Source organism: Blennius ocellaris (assembly GCF_963422515.1).
Source record: "Blennius ocellaris genome assembly, chromosome: 18".
In the NCBI taxonomy this organism is placed as follows: Eukaryota; Metazoa; Chordata; class Actinopteri; order Blenniiformes; family Blenniidae; genus Blennius; species Blennius ocellaris.
Genome location: NC_137667.1, coordinates 19,905,448 through 19,919,646, shown reverse-complemented (window position 1 = coordinate 19,919,646; position 14,199 = coordinate 19,905,448). Strand labels below are relative to the sequence as shown.

The 14,199-nt window shown below is 45.5% G+C and overlaps 1 protein-coding gene across 1 annotated transcript in view; it reads right to left on the bottom strand.

The window, feature by feature from the left end:
- The window catches only part of tube1 (tubulin, epsilon 1), a 36,513-nt gene continuing 22,314 nt past the window's right edge, over positions 1-14,199 (bottom strand). The window contains exons 11-12 of the mRNA XM_080513736.1: positions 9,596-9,770; positions 1-166 (exon numbers count right to left, since the gene is read on the bottom strand). Coding sequence (XP_080369862.1) covers positions 17-166; positions 9,596-9,770 — 325 coding nt within the window. The 3' untranslated portion in view covers positions 1-16. The remainder of the gene's footprint in view (positions 167-9,595; positions 9,771-14,199) is intronic.

Sequence of the window (14,199 nt, the reverse complement as noted above, 5' to 3'; positions counted from 1 at the left end):
AAATTAAACACAGACGTCACGTGGCGATGTTGAGTCTGGGAGCGTCGGCCATCTTGGTGGTGTCCAGCTGGTGGTACTCTTCTATCAGGGAGTGGAGGGAAGCCTCCGCCTCCAGGAAGACGCTCTGCTCCATCCCCTCCACCTGCAGGTAGTGATGGACGTGGGCCTGGAGAGACACGGGAAACAAACACCACAGGTCCTTCACCATGCTTTAACTTGTTTTCTGTGAAATCATTTGAAAATAATTCAGACAGAATGTATTAATGCATTTGTAGGACAAAGTAAAGGAGCTGTCAATTTACAGTGACTGATGTTTCAGAAAACAAAGTGGTTACACACACACACACACACACACACACACACACACACACACACACACACACACACACACACACACACACACACACACACACACACACACACACACACACACACACACACACACACACACACACACACACACACACACACACTTCCACTCATTGATGAGGTTGGCTGCTGATTTTTCTTGTTTTCTGCTTTTGTTCTTTCAATGATCAAAATCATGCTTTTGTTTTGTTTTGTGTTGTTTTTGCTTTTGTTATTATGGTTGTTGTTTTTATTTTTGTGCCTACCTGCTAATTGATACTCTTCATGTTCAGTCATGTTCCTGTCTAGACAGAGCTGCTCAGGCTGTTTTAGTCTCATAGCAGTTGGATAAAGGCAGTGACATGGGAGAGTCTTCGTCTCTTCCTGTTGCCAGAGCACAAACTGTTGTGACATCACAAGTTCTCAATCACACACACACAAGGGGAGGTGGAACACACACCGTGACAATGCAGGTCGTTCCGTTGCTTGTGATTCAGTTGATCAACTTCAACAGGTTAATCATGAGGTGTGTATTTCTCATGAGGCACAAATCATTCTACTATTTCCTCACAGAGATTCAAAATGTGCCTGTAAGGCAGGGGCGTCAAACTGGTTTCAGTTTAGGCCACATCCACCTGATCTGACCTCTGACCTCTGGAGGCCCAACAAGTCAAACATCACATGTTAAACTGCAGATCTGGACAAATGCAAAGTCTTTCCTTCTTTTGATCCTTTTGTAACTGCAAAGGAAATCAGATATTATTATATTTGCAAAAAAAAAACACACACAAAAAAACCCCAGTCACCTTATCTGGATATCATATTTGTATTCAGGATTAAAACAATTTGTCATCATCTGGAAATTGTTTTGAGTTTACGTGTCTAAAGTATCATTTCACACAAGTTGGACTCGTTTTATTGTGAAAGGCGTTGCGTCATGTGACCTCCACAGACGCATTCATTAATTCTGACCAAGGGCGGTTTTGAATGTCATTTTTGACAATCTAGGTGTTTTGAGATCAGCCTCTGTCAGTTTTCATATTTATACTTTAAAATAAATCCCATGGCGGCCGGATCAGATCCTCTGGTGGGCCGGTTCTGGCCCCCGGGCCTCACGTTGGACACCCCTGCTGTAAGGCCTCCAAAACTAGCAAAACGTACAGAATGACACTAAATGTCTCACGTCTAAAATGTTACTGCAGACGACTGTAAGATGAAACTTAAAAAAAATGGAGACTGGAGAGTAAATCCTTCTAAATGTGAGCATAAAAGAAACGCCTGACATGAAAAAATGCATTTGTTAGTTTTGGGGGGATTTTTGTGTACAAGTCCTTCTAAACGGGTATTGAAAATGTATGTATAGTATAAGAATACTGCCTGTATCATACACATAAGAGGATTGGAATAAAGAATAAATTCTAATAATAGAATCCTAAGAATAAATCCACCACCTCCAGTACCATTATGGAATTGAAGCTTCTTATTTTCAAATTAAATTTTTGGTATAATTTCTTTGCATCATGTTGAATTGGACCGTATCGCACCAAATGGCATTGTGGAGATGCGCCGTGTAGCGCCGCGCCGTGTAGCGACGCGCTTCTGTCGGGCTGGACGTGAAAAGTCCTTTTAATTCAGAAAACCAGGTCCTGAAGAATCCTGAAACTGTTCAATGGCATTTAGAAATGGAGCTTGTTTTATTAAATTGATGATAAATTCAGGTTTAAGAATGTGTGTTTAAATACAATCATTTCTTTTATCAGGATTTTTCTGAGATGTTTGAGAAACGTTACTCACGATTGAAAGACTTTTATAAAATGTACAAAATGTGAAACTGAAATGACAAACCTTCTAATAGTGAAACTGACAAAGTTCATTCACTGTCAAAAAATTGTAATTTTGCACGATTGTTTTTAATTTCCTTCATCTTTATTATTGAGATTATGACAATTGAGATTATTTGAGAGAAAATGTAAACTGGACAGTCAATAAACATCTTGGCCCTATGATGTGGTTCAGTTTGATTTTTTTATTTGCTGGTATTTGTTTCAAATTATAAAATAACAAGAAGGCCGTTGCTCGGCTAATCCCCCGCCGGAGGGCTTTATATTTTCTCACAAAGCCAGCTCTAAGGCAGCACACTTGGTACACTAGAGGGTGTTCCATGGGTCCTAGTAGATAATTATGTAGAATCTGAAAGGTCTTCTTCATAAGCTATGTCAAAATACGTCTCCAGAGCCCAAAAGGTGTTTTTATGCACTTAGTGACCATGTGACCTGATATGCAAATTAGGTCATGGTCACCATGGTGCCCCTTCTCCCCAGGTGGAGGGTCCATGTGTGAAGTTTGGTGACTGTGGGCCCAGGAACTGCTGAGAAATGAGGAGAAATGTTTATATGAAAATACATGTATTGTGCAACCATGACGAGCAAACTTCAGACCCTACCAATCTTCAAGGTCAAGGTCAGGTCACTTGGTGTACTGGAGGTTATCCCTGGAGTGTGTATCATGCGTGTATAGAATTTCAGAGCTCTAGCTCAAAAACCTAGGCCTCCAGAGCCCAAAATGTGTTTTTAAGCACTTCGTGACCCTGTGACATACTTAATATGCAAATTAGGTCAAGGTCACCATAGTATCCCTTCCCCCTCAGAGATGTATCCACATGTGAAGTTTGGTCACTGTGGGCCTAGGGGTTGCCGAGATATAGGTAGAAATGTTCGAACGTTCGAACGGACGTACGATGAGACTGTTTCAAGATCCCCCTTCGGGGCCTATCAGCCACGGCGGGGGATAAAAAAAACAGTAACGCAATAATGAAGAAAGACGTTCACATTGTCTTTCACCAAATTAAAAGCACCACTTTAAATCGAATAGGAAGTTGAACATCAGATGTAGTCAAGGAATGTCTTTTTATTAGATTTCTACTGAATTTGTAATGATTTAATCCTCTTTTGGATGATCACCTGTATGATCACGACCCCCCAGTCAATACCAGAGCGGGCCGTGGGGTCACCTGCTGCTATTTGTCCCAGGACGTCCAGAGGCTGGTCCAAAAACCAGCTGAGGGTCCAAAACACACAAGTTGAGATGGTGGGTAAGACTGAGGACGCGGCGTAGGACCAGGGGCACGGAGTGGGAGTTAAGAAACGCTGGCCGCTAACAAGACACGTCACATAATCAGACACAGGAACCACAGGAAGGACATGAGACAGAGGGGACGTCCAAAATGTCCCTCCTATCTCCTGATTTGTTGACGGTTCCTTCACCCCGAAGTGTTTGTGTAGCGGCCATGATAAGGACTGTCTGGATCCTCAATAAGCAAAGGAAAGGAGGCTCCTTGCTTCCTCTAGAACCTCCTTTAGCCGAGGAAACACTGATGCTTCCTTTAGCCTAGGAAACACTGATGCCTCCTTTAGCCTAGGAAACACTGATGCTTCCTTTAGACTAGGAAACACTGATGCTTTCTTTAGCCTAGGAAACACTGATGCTTCCTCTAGAACCTCCTTTAGCCTAGGAAACACTGATGCTTCCTTTAGACTAGGAAACACTGATGCTTCCTCTAGAACCTCCTTTAGCCTAGGAAACACTGATGCTTCCTTTAGCCTAGGAAACACTGATGCTTCCTCTAGAACCTCCTTTAGCCTAGGAAACACTGATGCTTCCTTTAGCCTAGGAAACACTGATGCTTTCTTTAGAGCCTCCTTTAGCCTAGGAATCACTGATGCTTACTTTAGCCTAGGAAACACTGATGCTTCCTTTAGAGCCCCCTTTAGCCTAGGAAACACTGATGCTTCCTTTAGACTAGGAAACACTGATGCTTCCTTTGGAGCCTCCTTTAGGCTAGGAAACACTGATGCTTCCTTTAGAGCCTCCTTTAGCCTAGGAAACACTGATGCTTCCTTAAGCCTAGGAAACACTGATGCTTCCTTTAGACTAGGAAACACTGATGCTTTCTTTAGCCTAGGAAACACTGATGCTTCCTCTAGAACCTCCTTTAGCCTAGGAAACACTGATGCTTCCTTTAGCCTAGGAAACACTGATGCTTCCTCTAGAACCTCCATTAGCCTAGGAAACACTGATGCTTCCTTTAGCCTAGGAAACACTGATGCTTTCTTTAGAGCCTCCTTTAGCCTAGGAATCACTGATGCTTACTTTAGCCTAGGAAACACTGATGCTTCCTTTAGAGCCCCCTTTAGCCTAGGAAACACTGATGCTTCCTTTAGACTAGGAAACACTGATGCTTCCTTTAGAGCCTCCTTTAGGCTAGGAAACACTGATGCTTCCTTTAGAGCCTCCTTTAGCCTAGGAAACACTGATGCTTCCTTAAGCCTAGGAAACACTGATGCTTCCTTTAGCTAGGAAATACTGATGCTTTCTTTAGAGCCTCCTTCAGCCTAGGAATCACTGATGCTTCCTTTAGCCTAGGAAACACTGATGCTTTTTTTAGAGCCTCCTTTAGCCTAGGAAACACTGATGCTTCCTTTAGCCTAGGAAACACTGATGCTTTCTTTAGAGCCTCCTTTAGCCTAGGAATCACTGATGCTTACTTTAGCCTAGGAAACACTGATGCTTCCTTTAGAGCCTCCTTTAGCCTAGGAAACACTGATGCTTCCTTTAGACTAGGAAACACTGATGCTTCCTTTAGAGCCTCCTTTAGGCTAGGAAACACTGATGCTTCCTTTAGTCTAGGAAACACTGATGCTTCCTCTAGAACCTCCTTTAGCCTAGGAAACACTAATGCTTCCTTTAGCCTAGGAAACACTAATGCTTCCTTTAGAGCCTCCTTTAGCCTAGGAAACACTGATGCTTCCTTTAGTCTAGGAAACACTGAGGCTTCCTCTAGAACCTCCTTTAGCCTAGGAAACACTGATGCTTCCTTTAGTCTAGGAAACACTGATGCTTCCTTTAGTCTAGGAAACACTGAAGCTTCCTCTAGAACCTCATTTAGCCTAGGAAACACTGATGCTTCCTTTATAGCCTCCTTTAGCCTAGGAAACACTGATGCTTCCTTTGGAACCTCCTTTAGCCTGAAAAGTCTGACTGCCACACCAACGTGATCGCCTTTCCTAACTCCTTTAGGAAGCCTCCTAACACCTTTCCTAACTCCTTTAGGAAGCCTCCTAACACCTTTTCTTAGCTCCTTTAGGAAGCCTCCTAACACCTTTCCTAACTCCTTTTGGAAGCCTCCTAACTCCTTTCCTTAACTCCTTTAGGAAGCATCCTAACACCTTTCCTTAGCTCCTTTAGGAAGCCTCCTAACACCTTTACTAACTCCTTTTGGAAGCCTCCTAACTCCTTTCCTTAACTCCTTTAGGAAGCCTCCTAACACCTTCCCTTAACTTCTTTAGAAAACCTAACACCTTTCCTAACTCCTATAGGAAGCCTTCTAACACCTTTCCTTAGCTCCTTTATGAAGCCTCCTAACACCTTTCCTTAGCTCCTTTAGGAAGCCTCCTAACACCTTTGGGAAGCCTCCTAACACCTTTCCTTAGCTCCTTTAGGAAGCCTCCTAACACCTTTGGGAAGCCTCCTAACTCCTTTGGGAAGCCTACTAACACATTTGGGAAGCCTCCTAACACCTTTAGGAAGCCTCCTAACACCTTTCCTTAGCTCCTTTAGGAAGCCTCCTAACACCTTTACTAACTCCTTTTGGAAGCCTCCTAATTCCTTTCCTTAACTCCTTTAGGAAGCCTCCTAACACCATACCTTAACTTCTTTAGGAAACCTAACACCTTTCCTAACTCCTATAGGAAGCCTCCTAACACCTTTCCTTAGCTCCTTTAGGAAGCCTCCTAACACCTTTGGGAAGCCTCCTAACTCCTTTGGGAAGCCTCCTAACACCTTTGGGAAGCCTCCTAACACCTTTCCTTAGCTCCTTTAGGAAGCCTCCTAACACCTTTGGGAAGCCTCCTAACTCCTTTGGGAAGCCTCCTAACACCTTTAGGAAGCCTCCTAACACCTTTCCTTAGCTCCTTTAGGAAGCCTCCTAACACCTTTGGGAAGCCTCCTAACACCTTTGGGAAGCCTCCTAACACCTTTCCTTAGCTCCTTTAGGAAGCCTCCTAACTCCTTTCCTTAGCTCCTTTAGGAAGCCTCCCAACACCTTTCCTTAGCTCCTTTAGGAAGCCTCCTAACTCCTTTGGGAAGCCTACTAACACATTTGGGAAGCCTCCTAACACCTTTGGGAAGCCTCCTAACACCTTTCCTTAGCTCCTTTGGGAAGCCTCCTAACTCCTTTGAGAAGCCTCCTAACACCTTTCCTTAGCTCCTTTGGGAAGCCTCCTAACACCTTTGGGAAGCCTCCTAACTCCTTTGGGAAGCCTCCTAACTCCTTTGGGAAGCCTCTTAACACCTTTGGGAAGCCTCCTAACACCTTTCCTTAGCTCCTTTAGGAAGCCTCCTAACACCTTTGGGAAGCCTCCTAACTCCTTTGGGAAGCCTACTAACACATTTGGGAAGCCTCCTAACACCTTTAGGAAGCCTCCTAACACCTTTCCTTAGCTCCTTTAGGAAGCCTCCTAACACCTTTACTAACTCCTTTTGGAAGCCTCCTAATTCCTTTCCTTAACTCCTTTAGGAAGCCTCCTAACACCATACCTTAACTTCTTTAGGAAACCTAACACCTTTCCTAACTCCTATAGGAAGCCTCCTAACACCTTTCCTTAGCTCCTTTAGGAAGCCTCCTAACACCTTTGGGAAGCCTCCTAACTCCTTTGGGAAGCCTCCTAACACCTTTGGGAAGCCTCCTAACACCTTTCCTTAGCTCCTTTAGGAAGCCTCCTAACACCTTTGGGAAGCCTCCTAACTCCTTTGGGAAGCCTCCTAACACCTTTAGGAAGCCTCCTAACACCTTTCCTTAGCTCCTTTAGGAAGCCTCCTAACACCTTTGGGAAGCCTCCTAACACCTTTGGGAAGCCTCCTAACACCTTTCCTTAGCTCCTTTAGGAAGCCTCCTAACTCCTTTCCTTAGCTCCTTTAGGAAGCCTCCCAACACCTTTCCTTAGCTCCTTTAGGAAGCCTCCTAACTCCTTTGGGAAGCCTACTAACACATTTGGGAAGCCTCCTAACACCTTTGGGAAGCCTCCTAACACCTTTCCTTAGCTCCTTTGGGAAGCCTCCTAACTCCTTTGAGAAGCCTCCTAACACCTTTCCTTAGCTCCTTTGGGAAGCCTCCTAACACCTTTGGGAAGCCTCCTAACTCCTTTGGGAAGCCTCCTAACTCCTTTGGGAAGCCTCTTAACACCTTTGGGAAGCCTCCTAACACCTTTCCTTAGCTCCTTTAGGAAGCCTCCTAACACCTTTGGGAAGCCTCCTAACTCCTTTGGGAAGCCTCCTAACACCTTTGGGAAGCCTCCTAACACCTTTCCTAAACACCTTTAGGAAGCCTCCTAACACCTTTGGGAAGCCTCCTAACACCTTTGGGAAGCCTCCTAACACCTTTGGGAAGCCTCCTAACACCTTTCCTTAGCTCCTTTGGGAAGCCTCCTAACACCTTTGGGAAGCCTCCTAACTCCTTTGGGAAGCCTCTTAACACCTTTGGGAAGCCTCCTAACACCTTTCCTTAGCTCCTTTAGGAAGCCTCCTAACACCTTTGGGAAGCCTCCTAACTCCTTTGGGAAGCCTCCTAACACCTTTGGGAAGCCTCCTAACACCTTTCCTAAACACCTTTAGGAAGCCTCCTAACACCTTTGGGAAGCCTCCTAACACCTTTGGGAAGCCTCCTAACACCTTTGGGAAGCCTCCTAACACCTTTCCTTAGCTCCTTTGGGAAGCCTCCTAACACCTTTGGGAAGCCTCCTAACACCTTTGGGAAGCCTCCTAACACCTTTGGGAAGCCTCCTAACACCTTTCCTTAGCTCCTTTGGGAAGCCTCCTAACACCTTTGGGAAGCCTCCTAACTCCTTTGAGAAGCCTCCTAACACCTTTCCTTAGCTCCTTTGGGAAGCCTCCTAACACCTTTGGGAAGCCTCCTAGCTCCTTTGGGAAGCCTCCTAACACCTTTCCTGAACCCCGTGACGTCCTCCAGGGGTTGAGGAAAGGTTGGTAGATAAGGAGAAAGGACTTTTGGGACGTACCAGAGACCACAGGAAGTAGAAAACCAAAGAAGAAGGAGGTAAACACACAGCAGGAGTCCTGACTCTCCCTCCATGAGCTCGTCAGCCTTACCAGTGTTTGGACCTGGTTCTGGTTGGTGTCAGTGTTGGACCTGGTTCTGGTTGGTGTCAGTGTTTGGACCTGGTTCTGGTTGGTGTCAGTGTTGGACCTGGTTCTGGTTGGTGTCAGTGTTGGTTCTGGTTGGTGTCAGTGTTTGGACCTGGTTCTGATTGGTGTCAGTGTTGGACCTGGTTCTGGTTGGTGTCAGTGTTTGGACCTGGTTCTGGTTGGTGTCAGTGTTTGACCTGGTTCTGGTTGGTGTCAGTGTTGGTTCTGGTTGGTGTCAGTGTTGGACCTGGTTCTGATTGGTGTCAGTGTTGGTTCTGGTTGGTGTCAGTGTTTGGACCTGGTTCTGGTTGGTGTCAGTGTTTGACCTGGTTCTGGTTGGTGTTAGTGTTGGACCTGGTTCTGGTTGGTGTCAGTGTTGGTTCTGGTTGGTGTCAGTGTTGGACCTGGTTCTGATTGGTGTCAGTGTTGGTTCTGGTTGGTGTCAGTGTTTGGACCTGGTTCTGGTTGGTGTCAGTGTTTGACCTGGTTCTGGTTGGTGTTAGTGTTGGACCTGGTTCTGGTTGGTGTCAGTGTTGGTTCTGGTTGGTGTCAGTGTTGGACCTGGTTCTGATTGGTGTCAGTGTTGGTTCTGGTTGGTGTCAGTGTTTGGACCTGGTTCTGGTTGGTGTCAGTGTTTGGACCTGGTTCTGGTTGGTGTCAGTGTTGGTTCTGGTTGGTGTCAGTGTTGGACCTGGTTCTGGTTGGTGTCAGTGTTGGTTCTGGTTGGTGTCAGTGTTGGACCTGGTTCTGGTTGGTGTCAGTGTTTGGACCTGGTTCTGGTTGGTGTCAGTGTTGGACCTGGTTCTGGTTGGTTGTTTCATGGTCTGTGGGCATTGGTGTGACGTGGCTCTGAGGATATGATTGTGATCTGTGGATATGATTTGAGGTCAATCCAGGGATTCAGCCACAGTTTAGAGAAAAACTGCAGGAAGGGTAACAGTACTTCAGTGTATGGTTGTGTATGGTTGTGTATGGTTGGTAATGTGAAGCAGTGGTTGAAGTTCTCGTCCTGACAGCAGCAGCAGCACAGAGCATGAGAGAGAGTTACCTTCCTCCTGAAGAGTCTGCAGAACCTCTCCCTCAGCTCCATGAAGGTGGGCTTCAGCCCCGTGCTGTTGGCCAGAGCCAGCAGGGAGTGGGACTGATGGACCGGGGGGACGGAGCACAGGCCCGTCTTCCAGCCCTCCTGGTTCCACCACACAAAGGACAGCGACGGCTTCAGCCTGGGACAGAGAAGAGCTTCAGCCTGGGACAGAGAAGAGCTTCAGTCTGGGACAGAGAAGAGCTTCAGCCTGTGACAGAGAAGAGCTTCAGTCTGGGACAGAGAAGAGCTTCAGTCTGGGACAGAGAGGAGCTTCAGTCTGGGACAGAGAAGAGCTTCAGTCTGGGACAGAGAGGAGCTTCAGTCTGGGACAGAGAAGAGCTTCAGTCTGGGACAGAGAGGAGCTTCAGTCTGGGACAGAGAGGAGCTTCAGTCTGGGACAGAGAGGAGCTTCAGTCTGGGATGGGACAGCTAGTGGTACTACTGTTACTGCTATTACTACTGCTACTGCTACTGCTATTACTACTGCTACTGCTACTACAGCTAGTGGTACTACTGTTACTGCTACTGCTACTGCTATTACTACTGCTACTGCTACTACAGCTAGTGGTACTACTGTTACTGCTACTGCTACTGCTATTACTACTGCTACTGCTATTACTACTGCTACTGGTACTACTGCGACTACTGCTAGTGGTACTACTGCTACTGCTCTTACTACTGCTACTGCTATTACTACTGCTAGTGGTACTACTGCTACTGCTATTGCTACTGCTACTGCTGCTGCTAATACTGCTAGTGGTACTACTGTTACTGCTATTACTACTGCTACTGCTACTACAGCTAGTGGTACTACTGTTACTGCTATTACTACTGCTAGTGGTACTACTGCTACTGCTACTGCTACTACTACTGCTATTACTACTGCTACTGCTATTACTACTGCTACTGCTACTGCTACTACAGCTAGTGGTACTACTGTTACTGCTATTACTACTGCTACTGCTATTACTACTGCTACTGCTACTGCTACTACTGGTACTACTGCTACTGCTATTACTACTGCTACTGCTACTACTACTGCTACTGGTACTACTGCTACTGGTACTACTGCTATTACTACTGCTACTACTGCTACTACTACTAGTGGTACTACTGCTATTATTACCGTTACTGCTGCTAGTGGTACTACTGCCTCTGCTATTACTACTGCTACTGGTACTACTGATAGTGGTACTACTGCTACTACTGCTAGTGGTACTACTGCTACTGCTATTACTACTGCTACTATTACTGCTGCTACCACTACTACTAGTACTACTGCTACTATTAATACTACTACAACTAGTACTGCTGCTACCACTACTACTACTACTACTACTGTTACTGTGACTACTACTACAACTACTACTGCTACTACTACTGCACTACTGCTGCTATCACTACTACTAGTACTGTGATGACTGCTATACTACTAATACTACTACTGCTACCACTACTACTATTACTACTGCTACTATTGCTGCTACGACTGCTACTACTAATACTACTACTGCTGCTACCACTACAACTATTACTACTGCTACTGCTACTATTTTACTGCGACTACTACTAATACTGCATTACTGCTGCTACCACTACTACTAGTACCACTGCTACTACCAATGCTACTACTACTGCGACTACTACTACTACTACTATGAGTACTACTGCTAGTACTACTACTACTACTACTACTACTACTACTGCTTCTTCCACTACTACCACTGCAGTATTTCATTTGAAATCTCCAGGTTGCGTTGCTCTGCGGCGTCGATGCTTGAAGATGACTCCATGACCACTTTTGTCTTTTTATTGTTCCTGTCAGGAAACTGTTGTTACTGTATGTAACATAAGAGAACTGTTATGTTACTGTATGTAACATAAGAGAACTGTTATGTTACTGTATGTTACATAACAGAACTGTCATGTTACTGTATGTTAGATAACAGAACTGTTATGTTACTGTATGTTACATAACAGAACTGTCATGTTACCGTATGTTACATAACAGAACTGTCATGTTACCGTATGTAACATAAGAGAACTGTTATGTTACTGTATGCAACACAACAGAACTGTTATGTTACTGTATGTTACATAACAGAACTGTTTTGTTACTGTATGTTACATAACAGAACTGTTGTTACTGTATGTAACATAAGAGAACTGTCATGTTACTGTATGTAACATAAGAGAACTGTTATGTTACTGTATGCAACACAACAGAACTGTTATGTTACTGTATGTTACATAACAGAACTGTTTTGTTACTGTATGTTACATAACAGAACTGTTGTTACTGTATGTTACATAACAGAACTGTTATGTTACTGTATGTTACTGTATGTAACATAAGAGAACTGTTATGTTACTGTATGTTACATAACAGAACTGTTATGTTACTGTATGTTACTGTATGTTCCATAACAGAAATGTTATGTTACTGTATGTTACTGTATGTAAAAGAACAGAAATGTTATATTACTGTATGCTACATAACAGTTCTGTTATGTTACTGTATGTTGCTGTATATAACATAACAGAACTGTTATGTTAGCGCCATGACTGACGCTTCCTGTGGCCAATCAATGTCTGCCGTCCAAATCAAAATCTTGCATGTGCTCTCACAAGAGGAAGTTGCAGGATGAAAAGGGGTCAGAACAAGCTCTACGTTAGATTCTTTTCCCTAATAAATTCTAAGAATTCATTTGAAGACAGTTTAAGGGAGCCTAAGGCCACATCCACACCAGGAAAAACCCTCTTTTTTTTCTCCCCGAGGTTCTCAAAATCAATTCTGTCCACACGTCACTATGAACACGGCTCAACACGAGGCTTCAGGGCATGTAGTACACATGTCAGGCCTTTAGGGGCGCTGTGACTCACCACACACACCAAACATGCAGAAGAAGACAGAGTACATAGAAGTTTATAAGTAGACTCCTGCTCATAAACTTATATAACTCTAGTTCTATAGGTCTATGGCCCTGCTCCTCCTGCTGCTAGCGTCAGTAGCTTCTAGTTCTATAGGTCTATGGCCCTGCTCCTCCTGCTGCTATTGTCAGTAGCTTCTAGTTCTATAGGTCTATGGCCCCGCTCCTCCTGCTGCTAGCGTCAGTAGCTTCTAGTTCTATAGGTCTATGGCCCTGATCCTCCTGCTGCTAGCGTCCGTAGCTTCTAGTTCTATAGGTCTATGGCCCTGATCCTCCTGCTGCTAGCGTCAGTAGCTATAGTTCTATAGGTCTATGGCCCTGATCCTCCTGGTGCTAGCGTCAGTAGCTTCTAGTTCTATAGGTCTATGGCCCTGATCCTCCTGCTGCTAGCGTCAGTAGTTTCTAGTTCCATAGGTCTATGGCCCTGATCCTCCTGCTGCTAGCGTCAGTAGTTTCTAGTTCCATAGGTCTATGGCCCCGATCCTCCTGCTGCTAGCATCAGTAGCTTCTAGTTCTATAGGTCTATGGCCCCGCTCCTCCTGCTGCTAGCGTCAGTAGCTTCTAGTTCTATAGGTCTATGGCCCTGATCCTCCTGCTGCTAGCGTCAGTAGCTTCTAGTTCTATAGGTCTATGGCCCTGATCCTCCTGCTGCTAGCGTCAGGGTTTCTAGTTCCATAGGTCTATGGCCCTGATCCTCCTGCTGCTAGCGTCAGTAGCTTCTAGTTCCATAGGTCTATGGCCCTGATCCTCCTGCTGCTAGCGTCAGTAGCTTCTAGTTCTATAGGTCTATGGCCCTGATCCTCCTGCTGCTAGCGTCAGTAGTTTCTAGTTCCATAGGTCTATGGCCCTGATCCTCCTGCTGCTAGCGTCAGTAGTTTCTAGTTCCATAGGTCTATGGCCCTGATCCTCCTGCTGCTAGCGTCAGTAGCTTCTAGTTCTATAGGTCTATGACCTCTGCAGCTAATGCTGCTAGCGTCAGTAGCTTCTGCAGCTCCAGAGCTTGTAGTCCCTGATTGTTGTGGTTATTTGATGACATCACGGACCGCGGTGGGGGGAGGGGGGGGGAGATTACATCATCTTTTCCCCCCAGATGATGGTCTTTTCCACCCACACCCCGGGGGGCTGGACGGCACTAGCTGGGCGAGGGTGTTAGAATTTCCCCACTCTGGGGCCGTGTTAAAAAACAAAGTGTTTTCACGCTTCTCAAAGCGCCTCATGTGGACGACAGGCCAGAAACATCTGGTTCTGGTGAACCTGCAGGCCCATGTGGACGACAGGCCAGAAACATCTGGTTCTGGTGAACCTGCAGGCCCATGTGGACGGGCCCTGAAGGGGACGCAGCAGTGGGCCGTCTCTCCTCGCAGTGAGAAGGTTGTGGGTTCAAGTCTGACCCGGGGCCTTTCTGAGTGGAGCTTGCAGGTTCTTTCCACGTGCAGGTGGGTTTCCTCTAGAGTGACAGACTGGCGACCTGGCCAGATGTTCCTGCCACAGCTGGGATCAGCTGCAGCAACCCTGAGCCTGATAAACGGGATAGAAGATGGATGGATATGTTGGAATACTAGGTGACGACTTTAAAAAGACTTGTTAAAGCCCTGTAATGAGCAGAATGGGAGTTTCATGGAGGGCCTGTAAAGAAAT